The following is a 16,623-nucleotide window of genomic DNA, read 5'->3' as shown; positions in this document are numbered from 1 at the left end:
AACCAGGATAGACGCCCGTACGCTGAGATTCGGATGTTAGACAGAGTTGTACCTGGCCCTTTTAGATACAGGTGCATCCATGAGTGCCGTGGGAGGGAGTTTGGCCCAACAAATTCTCAGGCAGAGAATACGGTTTAAAAGAGTGGCAACCACAGCAAATACAGCCGACGGTTAAAGCAGAAAGTCATAGGACAATATAAAATACCAGTGCCGTATGAGGGAAAGATAAAAAAGTTAGAACTGTATATTATTCCTTCACTAAGCCAAGATCTGTATTTGGGGATAGATTTCTGGACCGTCTTTGAGCTTTTGCCACCCGAGATGAATATAGACGAGTTGACTAGTGATGCTCATGTTTTGCCTAGTACCCAACATGCCGAGTTGCAAGCTGTCGTTGGTAAATTTCCTTCTTTTGTGGATTTGAGACTGGGGAAAACTAGCATTCTGTCTCACTCTATTGATGTTGGAGACGCAAAGACACTTTCCGGCTTCGCCAGCGGTAGAGAAGTTGCTCTATGAAGAAGTGAACCGAATGATCAGCCTTGGCGTAATTGAGGAGTCGGATAGTTTTTGGTATTCGCCTGTTGTGTTGGTACAAAAGCCAGGAAAGTTTCGGCTTTGCCTCGATATCAGAAAGGTGAATGCCGTTACAAAAAGGGATGCATATCCTTTACCACAAATAGATGCAATACTTAGTCGACTTCCCAAAGCCAACTTCATTTCTAGCATCGACCTCAAAGATGCCTAGTGGCAAATCCATTTAAATCCACAGTAGCGCGACACAACCGCCTTTACAGTTCCTGGCAAGCCATGATACCAATTCAAAGACATGCCTTTCGGCCTTACGAACGCTTTTCAGACGATGACTAGGTTAATGGACAAGGTGATACTGGCTGAACTCAGGAACGAAGTCCTTGTATATCTTGATAATTTGCTCATTGTTCCGTTGGTAGCCATGTTTAGGCTACTGGCTTAACGTTGAACGTGGAGAAAAGTAAATTTTGTATGAAAACCGTCAGGTATTTAGGTCATATTGTAGGAGAAGGAGTAGTGCGGACTGATCCATATAAAATATCTGCAATGACGTTGTTTGTGCCTAACCGAAGTAGACACTTCCGGGTCACACCGCGGGACAAGGGAGTAATGAGCACTTGTCGCTGGCACGGGGACGCTTTGCTGGCAGGACGATCGCGTCGCGGCAATGGTAACGAAGGTTACTGCGATGCCGGACCACAGGCGATGCGGAGCTGCGCTGATGGTGAGCTAACGTGGTCAGCTGCTAGTGGAGATAGTGTATTACGAGCCCGATTCCCAGAGGTAGGAAGTAGAACCGCGGAGTTATAAGATGCGTTGATAACTGAATTATTCTTTATTTGGTACATGTTTATATACTACTTGGAACACTGAAGGTTATTGTACTGATTAGTGAAGTAAGCTATATTCTAAAGTAGGTAGGTAGGTCAGGGAGTTTTGATTATGGTAGCAGTTTGTGTAGTTGGCTCGGCAGACACTGCAAAATGTGCTGACTGCATTGGCCGGTCAGTGTGCCGTTGAGTCGGTGAGACGGTGAGTTAGTGAGACATATAATATGCTGATCAGCCATTCTCATATGCAGTGGGTGCTACTGAGCGCCTGGTACTGTTCCCAACTTGGCTTGTGCTTGATTTGTTGGGTGTGGTCATGGTCACCTTTGGGTACGAACAGACGTATTTTCCATTGCCCAGGACACCAAAATCATTGAAAAGACTTCTCGGAATGATCGTTTGGTACCGAAAATTCATCAGCAATTTTGCAGCAGTATCAGCACCCTTGACAAACCTTTTAAAGCCCAGGCAGAAATTTATTATGACTCCTGAAGGAGAGGAAGCATTTAAGAAATTGAAGAAGATGCTTTGTGCTGCCCCAGTTCTGCGTAGTCCAGATTTTAGCCAGCTATTTTATATCCATTGCGACGCCAGTAACTCCGGAGTAGGAGGTGTTTTAGTGCAGAAATCGGACAGTGGCGAAGAATATCCGAAAGCATTTGTCTCGAAGAAATTGAACAAAGCGCAAAAGTCTTATAAAAGAGTGTTTGGCTGCTATCATTTGCATAAAACGGTTTCGTGCATATGTTGAGGGTCATGACTTCACAGTCATCACGGACCATGCGTCTCTCAAGTGGTTAATGTCGCAGACAGATCTGCATTCTAGGCTTGCTCGGTGGGCGTTGAAACTCCAGGGTTTCAACTTTAAAATGGAGCATTGGAGCGGTAAGCTCAATGTAGTCCCTGACGCCTTATCCCGCCGTAGATGCTAGTCATGGGTAAGTGGTTGATCTGGAATCCGACTATGTCGAGCTAACCGAGAAAGTTAAAGCCAACGCGGGCAGTCTTCCGGATTTAAAAGTAGCGGATGGATTTATCTATAGAAAAACTGAACACTTGTCTGGGGATCCGATTCACGATAACTTTTGCTAGAAGCTGTGGATTCCTATGGGCCTGGTGCCCGAAGTCCTTAAGAATGCCCACAATGATCCCTTAGCTTCACATGGTGGGATTCATAAGACATGGGAAAGGCTAAGAAGTTATTATTATTCGCCACGGCTGTTAAAGGATGAAGAGAATATTCAGGCGTGCGAAACATGTAAGATGACTAAGGCTCCGAATAGAACATTGAGACCACCGATGGGAAGAGCTTCAGAGCCTGCGAGGCCCTTTCAGAAACTATATGTGGACTCTTTGGGTCCGTATAGGGATATTTATTGTGCTGACCCACTACAGTAAATTCGTGTTTCTGGAGGCAGTGAAGAATCTAAAAGCGGACGTAATAGTTAAATACATGCAGCAAGACCTATTCCATACTTTTGGTGTGCCAGAGACTATTATTACAGATAATGGGTCACAATTTAAATCTGAAGCCTTTTAGAAACTTTCATTCTCAAAGGAAGATTCACTAAATCTTGTCCGCATTAAAGCGTTTAAGGTGATGAAAAGACAGTTTGAAAAGAACGAGGAAAGATGTAATTTGCGACCAAGGGAAGTATCCTTAAGTGAAGGTCAAGAGGTCTATCGAAGGAATTTCAATCAGGGCAATTTCGCAGCTGGATTAATGCGAAGTTGGGTCCATCGTTCGTACAAACGAAAGTGAAGAAGAAGATTGGGCAAGTTTATTATGATCTCGAGGATCTACAGGGGCGTTATGTTGGCCGGTTCCATGCAAAGGATATTGTTTGTGCCTAACCGAAGTAGACACCGGGGGTCCGGGTCACACCGCGGGACAAGGGGGTAATGAACACTTGTCGCTGGCACGGGGACGCTTTGCTGGCAGGACGATAGCGTCGCGGCAATGGTAACGAACGTTACTGCGATGCCGGAGGTTGAGCTCTCGTAGGTTAGCTGCTTGTGAAGATAGTGTATTACGAGCCCTATTCCCAGAGGTAGGAAGTAGAATCGCGGAGTTATGAGATGTGTTGATAACTGTTTTATTCTTCATTTGGAACATGTTTATATACTACTTGGAACACGGAAGTTTATTGTAATGATTAGTGAAGTAAGCTATATTCTAAAGTAGATCAGGAAATTTTGATTATGGTAGCAGTTTGCGTAGTTGGCTGACACTGCAAAATGTGCTGACTGCATTGGCGGGTCAGTGTGACGTTGAGTTGGTGAGACGGCGAGTTAGTGAGAAATATAATATGCTGATCAGCAATTCTCATATGCAGTGGGTGCTACTGAGGGCCTGGTACTGTTCCCAACTTGGCTATTGCTTGATTTGTTGGGTGTGGTCATGTTGAGCACCTTTGGGTACGAACAGATATCAAACAGTAGCCTCGCAAGCTGTGGTGTTCTCAGTCTTGGAATGTTTACCCCTAATCTGATCTTGATGGGCTTGTAGCGCTTGCTCGAGGAAAAGATACATTTGTATCGCCTTCTGTTGGTCAGTCGGAGAAGGGGTATTGAGTTGCCACTAGAACTGAGATGGATATGATAGCCGCGAGAGAGCGACAGTTGCAAGTGTCTCCCGTCTCCGCTTTCACCCTGCCTTCGACATGGGGTTACCGCCACTTTCCGGCGTTGTCGTCGATCTTTCCGTTTTTGGCGGCTGCAGAGTAAGGTCATAAATAACACAGTGATACCGACTCGAAAATACACGCGAGTGTCCATATATAGAATGCCAAAAGGAAGGGATATTAATTCTAATTGGCCAGCAGTAACTAAAGGGTAAACGAAAGAAAAGCGAGTGCATAGGCAGATTCGGATTTTCTAGGCAGCAACTGGGTGGTGTTCGAAGGCCCCAAGGAAGAGAGAGGGCAAATCTAAACAAATCGAACGGGCGCATGCGCAATCCACGCTTCGAACATCTTGGGAGCGAGCCAATTTCAACGCAAGCGTTTCGTCGAATTGAAGCAGCAGCGCACTAAAAGGGCGTAGTTATATGCCCCATTTTTTTTTGGTCACATAAGACCTTTTGTTTTCTATAACCTATGCCCCGGCCCAAAAGTATATTCGACTAATCCAGCACGAAGAATCAGGCGACGACCTACCATCGAACCATTCATTTGAATCGAAAAGACCCACGTTCGATCGAGCAGATTTGTTTGTTTTGCTTGTCTCTGAGAGCCCATATGATGTCGCCGCCTCGGTCTGCGTTTTAAAATTTTTTTTTTGGAAGTTTAAAGTTATCTAGTCGAGCCGGAAATCCTGGCTGTTCCAGCCAAATCCCGATCTGGGAGCGAGAGAGAAGCGGAAAATTTACTGTTAGAGTTCTGTTTAAGATTACGAAATAAGTTTTCGTTCGCCAAGAAGAGGAGAAAAGGAAAAGTTAAGTTTATTTTTGGGGGGGATTTATTTCGAGTTACATCCCAGATTAAAACTAAGACCATCAAAAGTGTCTCACGGGCTGTACATAATAGCTGTTTGAATTTCCCCTGCCTTTAAAAATATATATATGGCTGTACATGTGCTTCCTTTATTCTATTTCTTTAGCCATCTTCAACGAGGAAAGCGCTTTCATCGTTGGATAGATAAAGGTGTGGTGAGTTTTCAAAAATATATATAAAGTTCCATAAGAAAAAGTCAATCATATCAAAAAAAACTGTTTACCTAAAAGAAAAGAAACGAATGGGAGGAATAAAGAAACAAAATGGCTGAACTCAGGGAAAAAAAGGGAGTAAAATTAAATGTAATTCGAATGGGAGGAATAAAGAAACAAAATGGCTAAACTCAGGGAAAAAAAGGGAGTAAAATTAAATGTAATTCAAGTTGAGCTAAAAGCTTATTATGTATAGCGCGTTGCATCCTTCTATATAAGTGGTAAAAATTATTAAATTATATTAAAATGATATTAAATATTTTTAAATTAAATTAAATTGAAAAAAATAGAAACAAATTTTATTAAATGATAAACAAATATTCTTAAGCAACTATCGAAAAATTTTCATTCTTCAGCTAATCATTTATATTTAACAATAATGTTTTAAAATGACTATTAATTCATTTTACTATATGTATATATTTATTGTTTATATTTATCTATTTGTCTATTTGCATGCCTTTTCACGGTTTAGCTTATGTAATGGTTTATATTTCTAGCTTTTAATAAAATTTTATAATGTTTTGCTAAGTCGAAAAACTGGCCGCAGCTAGCGTTGCCTTGTAATGTAGGGTAGCACTTAAAGAAAGGGGTCGCTCTGGCTGTTAAGGGCTGAGCGACCATTGGTAGGGTTGGCGTGACCAGGACCTCCCAAACATCGAAGGAGGCGAGAAGGGCAGACCAGTCGGAATGGGAAGAAGTAGAAAACGTCAAGCAGTTATTTAATGTGTGTGATTCTCTGTCCCGGGTTTAGTTTGGTGATGCACGCAAATATCTGTGTATTATTATGAATAGGCATTCCGAGATATCATCAAGACCATCACACCCATAGCCGAAGAGCCAGAGCCGGATAGTATTTTGTCGCGTGCTCTGGTACCTCGAGGCATCAACTGGCCTAGAATATATCCATAGGTGAAGCGGTTCGTTACACTTCTAGTATTGTTTTTGGTATTCTCGAAAATTGAATACTTGGACGAATAAGTCAACATAGTAAGGTTCAATTACAAAAACAAAACAGTGAGTAAGAGTGGTGCGGATATATAATTTCCCATAAAACTCAACGCGGGAAAAAATTACAAAGTCACATCAAACATTTTAAAAACTAGGGAAATTATTGTTTTTCGCCTGGGTGACATCATTGGCAAAGTCTCCAAAGAGATCTGCAGAACAAATGGTGTCTCTATATAGACTCTTACTCTATGGCGACAGCAATTGTGGTGATGTTCCAATACAAAAACAAAACAGTGAGTGAGAGCGATCCAGATCATAAAGTAGAGACACCCATAGATCTATGTAGAGACACCATTTGCTCTGCCGCTCTCTTTAACAGATTAATCAGATTTCTTTCAAAGGGCAAAACTATTTTTAAATTATAAACTAATTTTGTAATTATCACATTAAAATTGCATTCCTATGCTTCAACAAATATAATCGTATAAAGAAATAGTTTCACAGCTTTTCCTTACACCCGTCTCCAACATCCAAGTAGAATTCTAATCAAAGCCAAAATACTGAAAACAAGATATGTGTGCGTGTGCGCGTATACATATATGCATTAGTACAAGTTCTTTATAATTCTCCCACTGATATTCTTTTAATTAAAATTTTCTATCTAGCATCAAAACTGTAGGAGTTACAGTTTTGGGCGGTTTGTGGGCGTTAGAGTGGGCGTGGCAGTCTACTGAAACAAACTTGCGCTGCGTAAGAAGCTCAGGAATCTGTACGCCAAATCTCAATAGCCTAGCTCTCGTAGTTTCCGAGATCTCAGCGTTCATCCGGACAGACAGACGGACAGACGGACAGACGGACAGACGGACATGGCTAGATCGACTCGGCTAGTGATCCTGATCAAGAATATATACACTTTATGGGGTCGGAAACGCTTCCTTCTGCCTGTTACATACTTTCCGACGAATCTAGTATACCCTTTTACTCTACGAGTAACGGGTATAATTAATATAATAATAACTAGCACTAGTGGGAAAATCCAAAAATATGGCTTATAGAAAAGTTTTGAAGAAATTGTAGTTTTGAAATTAAATGAAAGAGTTAATTAAAATATTTGCATTGCCTCTTAAGGAATCCACAAAAAAACAAGGAAGAACGCTATAGTCGAGTACCTCGACTATCAGATACCCGTTACTCAAAGGGAAATGGAGATATGCAAGCAGCAAAGCGAGATTAAAATGCGCCACCTACCGGCGGTAGACAGATTTAAGCGTTATGGGCGTTAGAGTGGGCGTGGAAAATTTATTTTTGGATCAATCGATAGGTATTGACGACACCAATACATTTCAGTTAAAATTTCTTATCTAGCATGCAAATTGTGGGCGTCACAGGTTTTCGCGGTTTGTGGGCGTTTAAGTGGGCGTGGCAAACTTTTTTTTAGGTCAATCGATAGGTATTGTTGAGAACAATACATTTCAGTTAAAATTTTCTATCTAGCATCAAAACTGTAGGAGTTACAGTTTTGGGCGGTTTGTGGGCGTTAGAGTGGGCGTGGCAGTCTACTGAAACAAACTTGCGCTGCGTAAGAAGCTCAGGAATCTGTACGCCAAATCTCAATAGCCTAGCTCTCATAGTTTCCGAGATCTCAGCGTTCATCCGGACAGACAGACGGACAGACGGACATGGCTAGATCGACTCGGCTAGTGATCCTGATCAAGAATATATATACTTTATGGGGTCGGAAACGCTTCCTTCTGCCTGTTACATACTTTCCGACGAATCTAGTATACCCTTTTACTCTACGAGTAACGGGTATAAATATGTAGCAGAGATAGAAGCAAGTCAAAAGTAAAGCACACTACAGCGATCTATTTATGAAATATTCGCAGGCGAAGCTGCGTGCGTCCTTGCGAGTAAGCAAATAAAGGAATCTACGCTTGTGGCGCAATGCACTATGGGGATTAAGTATATAAAATTTAAAGGAGTATAAATAAAAAAGGAGGGTGGTCCAGTCTAATTTTTTTGTCTATTAAATAAAAAAATTCTTTGTTTCAACATTTTTCCCCCATTTTTTAAGCGAAATCGAAGTTTTATTATTATTATCATTATAATTCTTAGCAAAAATACTTAAACCATTTATATCAACCTAAGGTAAGTGAAATGAAGTTGTAAACTAATTTTTAAATAGTTGTTATTTAATAACAAAGGTATGCATACTCTTTTTTTAAGATAACATCAAACTTACCTTTACCAGTCAAAAATGCGGGAATTATACATTTTAAGGTTAGAGGTCTTAGAAGCCAAATTTTAGAGAAATTGCGCACTTTTTGAGGGTATGGCTGTTCCTTAGCGGGCGCCCTAATTTCCTCCTCCTTATAAAAGCCAGCGGGTCCTCTAGCTCCGCTTAAGCTGCAAAGTAGCTGGTGGTGGTGGTGTACGGAGTCCTAACGGAGAGGTCGTCGGAGATCATATTACTGGTGGTTCTGCTAACATAGAGTAAGAATCTATATAGAGGCGCCAATTGCTCTGCCCGAACCTCTGCCCAACCTCTGCTAAGAGCCAATTCAAGGCCAAGTTTGAAGCTAACTTAGGTGCGAAGCAACAGCAATATTGTTTACGATTAATTACAAATACAAAACAGTGAGCAAGAGCGGTGCAGAATGAGGTGGGAATGAATTACAAGTTCGATCGAACTTTGAAAAAGAGGGGAAATAAGCTTTTTTCGCCTAGGTGGCATCATAGCCTAAATTTCGAAAGAGAGCGGCAGAGCAATTGGCACCTCTATGCTGCTAAAAAGATACTTCTATTAGTAAACGGCAACCAAATTCTTTTGGCCAGATCTTACTTTCTTAGCAAGGACACGCCCTGCAACATGTCCATGTAGAGAGCGAGGTCCCACTCGGCATGTTCCTTCTCACTGGGATTCTCTAGTGGATCTCTACCAGCACTTCAACTATTCTGCGGATTTTCCCCCGTTGTGGTATTGCTTCCTGTCGGTCAAGTCCCACAACTATGGGTAACAGCTTGGATTAGGCGTCCTATTTCATCTGCACTGACCTCCTGCAGTCGATTTTGAGGTTTTTCTTCCATTTTTAAGCGCTGCCACCTCGTTAAAATAAAAACAGGCTTTCACAGCTGATAACTTAACAGTGGTGCGCACTGTTAAACTTTTCCGTTAGTCACATTCTAGATGGACGTTATCCTAATACATTCAGATTAACAAAACTACTTTAACGACTTTTATAAAATCGGTTTTTGTGAAATTCCCCATAGTTATGGGGAGGCGTGGTGTGCAATCTTGGAAACAGTCGCTTTGCTGCTATCTCCATCTCCCTCGCACCCCCTTCCAAGAGTAACGGGTATCTGATAGTCAGGGAATGCTAATTTGAATGGTACATAGAAAAGTTTTAATTTTTCTTATAAAGCGTATTCTTGCTTAGTATTTTTAATATTTTTAAGGCATTTTAATTATTAACGGTTACATCCAGTTGTGACAAGTTTTCCAAAAAAAATAGTTGAAGCAACTAAAACGGTTTTGTGGCGAGACGAGGACATAAATTGTCTCATTGATGGTTTGCAAATCACCTTTGATTTGGGATGCGCTATCGGCAGACTGTAAAAAAAGTAAAGGAAACAAACTAGTGCGGAGTCATATGTACATACATACGTAGGATGCGAATGTAGCAGTTTTTACATAATTCCAAATACCAAATTTGTTGCCCAAATACGTTGTTTCTTACATTTGGAACTGATCTAATAATGTTAAAAATTTGTAAAAATTGGAGAAATAAATGTGGAATGAAATTCAAAACTCTCTACCACTAATTTGTTTTTATACCCGTTACTAGTAGAGTAAATGAGTATATAGTATTCTTGGAAAAGTATGTAACAAGTAGAAGGAAGCGCCTCCGACCCCATAAAGTATATATGTATGTATGTACATGATCACCAGCCGAGTCGATCTAGCAATGTCCGTTGTCCATGTGAATGCTGTGATCTGCAAAAGCTAAAAAGCTGAGATTCCAGATTTAGATTTCTTACCTGAGAAACGGGTATCTGATAGTCGAGGTACTCGACCAAAGCGATCTTCTATGTTTTTTTTTTAATCTGAAGCATTTATTTAACAACATTTACATTAACAATATTTACAGAAAATTACTTAGTCTTACATTAGTGTATGGCTTTTAGCTCGACTCGGTGCTGTTGATTGTGCGCCCGTAGTATGTCTCGTTGATGGCGCAGGTTCTTTATGATGCCTGGCAAGTGCCAAGAGTTTCTGAGCAGACTATCCCTAACATCAAAGTGGGCATGCCGCACGCAGCGCAGCTGGGAGCAATGCGCGGCAGTGCGTAATTCTAAGGCCAAATCGTGCACTAGGGCGACCAGGTACTCCTGCGTCTCGTTGATAGAGTGCAGTTCCAACGTAAAGTGCGGCCGCTCAAAGTGGACAAGCCTTATGCCGTAAACAACGGGTTGGCTTTCGTCCGCTGGGCGAAGGAGCCCCTTACAGGCCAGTTCGTAAGCCTCCTGGGTCTGCAAATCAACGCCACAGAGCTCAAACATTTTGCGCTGGTGAGAGGCCTGTATGGAGGCGGCCAGACCGCTAATCCTGTCCGCTGACACGTGTCGATGGTTAGCGCGCATAGTGACTCGTGAGTCTGGCAAGTGGTTCTCTGTAGCGCTGCCAAGGCGGCCGGTTATGTGGTAGACCCGTACTGGCCGGCTTTTTCGTATGCTGCTAGACTGACCCGTTCCCCTATTGATCCCGAAAACTGCAAAACTATCGTTATCACTGATTATAGTGGGCGAAACTTGACTTACGAAGGACTCCACTGGTGTGATCCCCCAGGCTGGACACTGTGGAGCAGCTCAGGTCTCGAGGAAGGTATCGAGGTCCGGCGGAAAGAACGTGGTCTGACTGATCCGTCTGGAAAGCAATATTGTGCAGTACAGGATCAGCGGCTGTACCTGTGCCCAGGAATCTGCCTTCCCGCAATTTACCTGGCTCCCGCTGCTCCATTTTGTTGAGTCCTGTAGCAGAGCCTAGTTACTTTCGAAATTTGTTTTCTTTTTCTTGATGTTACCCTTGCAAATGTTGTTAAGAATGGCATTGCGCACGTGCTTTACCTTCATGCCTGCAGGTTTGTACACGTTGAGAACGCCGCCCAAGTTCTTAAAGGCTGTGGCAGCATTATAGACCTTCGTAAGAGCCATTTATGCATCCTTTTCCATTACATAGGTTTTTATTACAGGTGCAGAAACATCGATGGAAACATCGATGGAAACATCGATGCATCGATGTTTTTCAAATTTCTAAAAACATCGATGTTTTTTTTTGGACCATCGATGTTTCTAGGTCCCTCACTGTTCAAAGAAGAAGAAGGACAAAAGCACGCTAAAGGTTTGTAATTTGTTACTTTTTTCTTAATAATAATGTTTAATTAATTTTTATGTATTCCAGCCACGTCATGCGAGTCAGAAAGAGCCTTTAGCAAGGCGGGCCAAATCATTTCAGATGGCCGTACCCGGTTGAAGTCCGGTATCGTTGACCAACTTATGTTTGTTAACAAGAATTATCATAGCTTTACAAAGTATTCCCTTTAGAATCTAAGATGATCTCAATGGACTGAACTTTTGTTTTTGTTTTTGATTTTATTTTTTTATTTTTATTTCTTAGCATGTTACTTGTATAAATTAATTGTTTTTTTTAGTTTTAATACAAATTCCACCAATATTTTTTAAATTATATTTTATAATACAATTATTGAATCCATCGATGTCTCATCGAATTTTTTTTAAAAAACATCGAAAAACATCGATGTGTGCAAACACGCAAGCACGGATGGCAATCCATCCCTGTCCAAACAGCCTAGGGTGAAAGTTTGGGGAACCTGAAATTAATTGTTTTGGGTATTCCTTTGGAGCCTTATTCTGGGTATTCCCTTAACTGCTGGATTGTTGAAAGATCAACAGAAAATTTCAGCAATAAAGGAGTTCAGATTATAGCGTCTTCCCTTAGAGATCCATCCACCATCTACCAAAAATATATTAGCAAAAAAGCCTAAAACCCCGTTCACACAGAGGGGGTTTCTCTTCAGCGACCAAATTCCGCTTTAGCGACTTTATCCACCGTAAAGCCTAGTACGCAGATCGGCTAAGAGTTTCACGAGTCGAAAAAACGTATTCTTTTTGGTTCTTGTAGTTCACCGGCAATGTATGTAGCATGGTCATCAACAAGCAGCTGGGCTTATTGACAAACGGAAAACAAATGGGGCAATTAAAAAAAGAAGAGTCTGATGGTGCACAATGAAATCAAAATAAAAATGAATGGAATGTTCAACGAATTTTTTTTTTCAAATTTCGTATTCGTTTGGGTCGCGGCTAACGGCGTTCATCGAAATTCACTCGCTAAATCAGGTATTTTTTCTGGTATTTCCTGAGTACCGCGCTGAAAAACAGAACCGACAAAGAACGTTAGCCGCGTATTTGCCTATCGCTCACTTCCATGGTTAGAGACGTGAAAAAGTCACTACAACTCGCTTCAACGAAAAAATTAGCCCACACACGGAAATCGATTCAGTATTCCAGTGTATTATTCAGTGTTTGTTTTGTGACCAGTTTCGGTCATTTATGTATTTGCCGTTTCAGGATTCTTTTGAGAAGGAATTGCATTTTAACTGCAATGGCGCCGATATAAAAAAATTATTGTTCCAACGACTCGGAGCGCCTGTGTTCGTCTGCGGTCCCATTTTCCGTTGAAGCGAGTTGTAACGACTTTTCCCCGTCTCTTTCTAGCACGTGTGTTCTCTATGAAAGTAAAAGTCGCTGAATCGGAACTTGGTAGCTGTAGTGGTAGTGGTGAATAGGTTTTATTGATTTTTCAATAATGTCGCAGGTCGCCAAGAATCATCGAGGTTTCTAAAAAAGATATAAACCATCAATGTTTCTCTACCTCCAAAGGCCACAGGGGGGGTTTTTCCTCATAAAAAATACACGTGTGGAGCTCAGCAACGGAATATGACCAACCTACAGCTTGTGTCATTCTGGGCAATTCCTGGCACCTGTTGCACCAAAACGTACAATTTTTGTATAAAAAAAAGCAGCATTCCCCTCCCAAAATTGTTGCTTCACAAATGTATTTAGTTAAAAAACCGTAAGACCGTTTTCGCAAGTTCAAAGTTAGAGTAGTACTCTACCTCTTCTTGATACATGATACATTGCTGCAGGCGTGTATCGATGAGTCAAATAAGTAAATGCAAAAATTGTTGCATCATGATTAGAAAAAAAGGAGCGTACAAATAGTACTCTACCTTTTCTTAATGCAAGATACATTACTGCTAGCGTGTATCGATGAGTAAAATATCAATAAAAATCAACAGAATTATAAAAAAACGTGAATTAATTTAAATTCTTTACAATTGTTTAGGCTTTTTGAGTTTAAAAAAATTCACAGTTTTTGTGTGCAAAGCTGCAGATGCGGTGGCAAAAGAATTTGCTTTTTTAAATGTATATTTAGTAAAAACCATTTTTTCAAAAGTGATTGTAAAAAAACTTATGACCAATATAAAAACATTTAAAATTTTCTGGTGCAGTTTTTGAAATATCATCTTTTAGTTTTTTTGCCGTCGTAATGTATCATGAGCATTCAGCAAAACTAACCTGATCACTGATTAATGATCCAACAGTGATCAGTGATCATGTTATTCTTCTGAACGCGGCCAATCAGTTCAGTATTTCACTATTTATATACCCTTGCAGATGGTTTAATCAGTCAAAAATATTGCAACGCAGTAAATGAGAAGAACATATTCTTGATCAGCATCTCTAGACCAGTAGATGTAGCCATGTCCGTTTGTACGTGCGCCTGTCCGTTTTTTCGAAAACTAGTCTCTCAGTTTTAAAGCTATCGGAATGAAAACTTCCCAAGAGTCGTATTTCTATTGCAGGCAGTATATAAGTCGGATCCAGTAGGATCCGACAACTATTACCTATAGCTACCATAGGAATAATCGAAAAAATAATGAAAACATTTATTTACCAGAGGGTGTATTGATTTCAGTCATTTTCCGATCCCTTTAAGTATATATTCTTGATCAGCATCACTAGACGAGTCGCACTAGCCAAGTCTGTCCGATTCTTTCGTGACGAAACCTGCCCAAAAGTCTTAATTCTATTGAAGGTAGTATATAAGTCGGAACGAGCCGGATCGGACAACTATATCCTATAGCTCCCACTCATGGGAATATTAATATTTTGGTATTTCAGAATTTCGAATAAAATTTAAATCAAATATTAATCATATAGCTGCCATAGGAATGATTGGATAATTATTGTGAAAATAATACATAGACCGTTATATTTCGTTTTCGGTAAGCATACAAGGTAGTCAGTTGAAATGGAACATTATTTTAAAATTTGTATAATTAGTTTTTAGTTTTCTAAGTATCGGAAAGTTCTGCACTTATAATGCTGCCACGGGAACGACCAGCAAGGGCATAAGAACATTGAAGTGCTTCCCTTCTTGTTTATTATATTACCTCCTACTCTTGGGAGTACCATTTTGTTTTATGTTTCAGAATATCAAATACAATTTTTCAAAAATCGTAATACTGTATCACATAACTGCCATTGGAACGACCGGCCAATTAATGGGAAAATAATAGAAAATAGCTTCAGCGATTCTCTATGTGAACGAGAACAGCGCTGTTGCAATTTTTAGCCGCTGTGTGCAGTAGATATTACTCTTTTGGAATATTTCGGTGTTTTCGGCCTGGTCACACTTTTCGCTCTGCACGTGTAATGTAAAATTATTTTATATTCGCTCCGCACTTATTATTGGAAACTTATATTCCGGGCAGAACAGTGTGTTACGATGAAGTGGACTACGGCAAATATCAAGCACGCAAACTACACTGAAAAGCACGAACTGTATGTCGGAACACACACAGGCTCCTTTAAATGTAAGTCTGTTCGCGACGAATAGCATTGCAGTAATTGTTGTCATCTTTATAGATTTGGTGCCTGCTTCAGAAAAGTCTCCACATGGACAAAGCAACTTGAGCGATATTGGAGCCCTGGGCAAGGACTCTCGCGTCACGTCGCTGGCCTTTGGCAACGAGGACCAGACGGATATCCTTCTCGGCCGAGCTAAGACCGAAGTGGAGCTGCACTCCTTTTCAGATGGGAGGCGCTCCAAAAAGACAGTATTCTTTAACGCCGCTCCGATCGTTGGACTGGCACGGTACAATGACAAACTAATTGCCGGCATTGGGAACGGACAGATACAGAGCCTTGAACTGCAGGCGGAAAAGAAATCTGAGCCCGTGGTTATTGCCACGGGCAACCAAATGGACAATTTGCGTCAGTGCGCGCAGGTCAGGAGCATTGTGGCCACTGGCGGAAAGGAGCGCCAAAACAATTTAAAGGTATACGATCTGAGCTCCGACGGCAAGCAGATCTTTAGCTCTAAGAACCTGCCCAACGACTATCTCCAGCTGGAGGTGCCTGTCTGGGACTGCGACGTGGGATTTGTGGATGGGCCCAGTGTGCTGGCCACCTGCTCGAGAACCGGCTACGTCCGACTTTACGATACGCGCAAGCAGCGTCGTCCGATCGCATGTTTTGCCAGCGACGAGCACGGAATGAGTTTTACAGCTTTAGTGGCGCGGGGAAATTTTATTTACACTGGGACCTCAATGGGTGCTTTAAAAGCCTTTGACACTCGACGTATGAATACGCATGTGCACACTTACAAGGGATTCACCGGTGGGATCAGTGATCTTCATCTAGATACCACTGGGAGTTACCTAAGCTCTGCTAGCCTAGACCGATATGTTCGCATCCATGACGCTGAATCTACAGTGCTGCTCTACCAATGTTACGTTAAATCGAAGGCCACCAAGATTATTATTCGACAGCTGGAAAGTGAGCGAAAGATAATTGAACAGCCTGAGGGTGATGCAGAGCTAGAAGTCGTTAGTAACGTGAGGCAAATCAAGAGCATTAGTGCAACACCTGTAGACAATGAATACGAGGAAATGTTCGATCAGATGCCCACTGTTAAGTAAGTAATTATATTTAACTTTATTATTATACATATGTATGTATATTAGGGTGGACTTTTTAAGGACAATTGCGCTCACCATGTGAAAGTGTATTTTTCTGTACATATATAAACTAAAATCTCACATGTTCCATATAGCGACAGCGATGATGACTCGGAAGGAACAGAAGTGGCGGCTATCAAACAATCAAAGGACAAGCTAAAACGGAAGTCTGCTATCACGTCCCTGAAGTCGAAAAAAAGAAAAGGTGTACAAAATTAAAGCGACATTTGTTTACTAGTTATTAAACAGTTTATAATAAAAGATTTAATATTAACAAAGAATTGACGTATATTTTACTATCTATATTGTGAAATGGGTCTAGTTAAGTTGATATACAGTTGCGGCAAACAAATAGCACTTGTGTGTAAGCAATTTTCCTTTGTTCTCTTAAATGTAAATTTTTTTCAATAAATTTATTCTGCAGTTCCCTTAATCACTTTTTAATCGCGGTTCACTTGGTGAATCACGGATGACAGGCGTTATGTCACCGGTGAAGCAC

The 16,623-nt window shown here is 41.0% G+C and overlaps 2 protein-coding genes and 1 long non-coding RNA gene across 15 annotated transcripts; 2 read left to right on the top strand and 1 right to left on the bottom strand.

Annotated features, from left to right (window-relative positions):
* Positions 1 to 9,402: 9,402 nt before the first annotated feature.
* LOC108010959 (pseudouridylate synthase TRUB2, mitochondrial) lies at positions 9,403 to 11,289 on the bottom strand. Of its 11 annotated transcripts, none has more exons than XR_011603735.1 (6): positions 11,103 to 11,289; positions 10,840 to 11,049; positions 10,188 to 10,790; positions 9,838 to 10,125; positions 9,686 to 9,771; positions 9,403 to 9,631 (listed from the first exon to the last, which is right to left on the bottom strand). XR_011603735.1 is itself a non-coding variant. In XM_070994869.1 (4 exons), the coding sequence occupies exons 1-3, from the start codon at positions 11,230 to 11,232 to the stop codon at positions 10,189 to 10,191; spliced, it is 942 nt and encodes a 313-aa protein (XP_070850970.1). In that variant the 5' UTR covers positions 11,233 to 11,289; the 3' UTR covers positions 9,403 to 10,125; position 10,188. The 11 variants fall into 11 exon arrangements, 6 of the variants coding, with proteins under 6 accessions (XP_070850970.1, XP_016931461.2, XP_016931463.3 ...); XR_011603736.1 differs by having other exon boundaries at positions 9,857 to 10,125; XR_011603737.1 differs by having other exon boundaries at positions 10,060 to 10,125.
* Positions 11,281 to 11,795, top strand: LOC136116649 (uncharacterized). The gene is made up of 2 exons (XR_010653670.2): positions 11,281 to 11,419; positions 11,480 to 11,795. It is a non-coding gene; the product is annotated as an uncharacterized lncRNA (long non-coding RNA).
* A 2,993-nt stretch (positions 11,796 to 14,788) lies between these two features.
* Positions 14,789 to 16,405, top strand: l(2)k09848 (lethal (2) k09848). 3 transcript variants are annotated; one of them, XM_065863782.2, is made up of 3 exons: positions 14,789 to 14,978; positions 15,031 to 16,081; positions 16,146 to 16,258. In XM_065863782.2, exons 1-3 carry the CDS (start codon positions 14,891 to 14,893, stop codon positions 16,165 to 16,167), a joined length of 1,161 nt encoding a protein of 386 aa, XP_065719854.1. In that variant the 5' UTR covers positions 14,789 to 14,890; the 3' UTR covers positions 16,168 to 16,258. The 3 variants fall into 3 exon arrangements, with proteins under 3 accessions (XP_065719854.1, XP_065719853.1, XP_016931459.2); XM_065863781.2 differs by having other exon boundaries at positions 16,131 to 16,258; XM_017075970.4 differs by having other exon boundaries at positions 14,791 to 14,978; positions 16,220 to 16,405.
* The last annotated feature ends 218 nt before the right edge of the window (positions 16,406 to 16,623 follow it).

Source organism: Drosophila suzukii, chromosome 2R (genome assembly GCF_043229965.1).
Source record: "Drosophila suzukii chromosome 2R, CBGP_Dsuzu_IsoJpt1.0, whole genome shotgun sequence".
Taxonomy (NCBI): domain Eukaryota; kingdom Metazoa; phylum Arthropoda; class Insecta; order Diptera; family Drosophilidae; genus Drosophila; species Drosophila suzukii.
This window is presented reverse-complemented; position numbering and strand designations above follow the sequence as displayed.

What these genes read in the sequence shown, in the direction of transcription:
- LOC108010959 (XM_070994869.1), bottom strand. Translation starts at nt 11,232, where the DNA reads ATGGCTCTTACGAAGGTCTATAATGCTGCCACAGCCTTTAAGAACTTG. An exon ending in TCTTAACAACATTTGCAAGG is followed by an intron (nt 11,050 to 11,102) that starts GTAACATCAAGA and finishes GCTCTGCTACAG; the next exon opens with GACTCAACAAAATGGAGCAG. An exon ending in TCACACCAGTGGAGTCCTTC is followed by an intron (nt 10,791 to 10,839) that starts GTAAGTCAAGTT and finishes ATAGTTTTGCAG; the next exon opens with TTTTCGGGATCAATAGGGGA.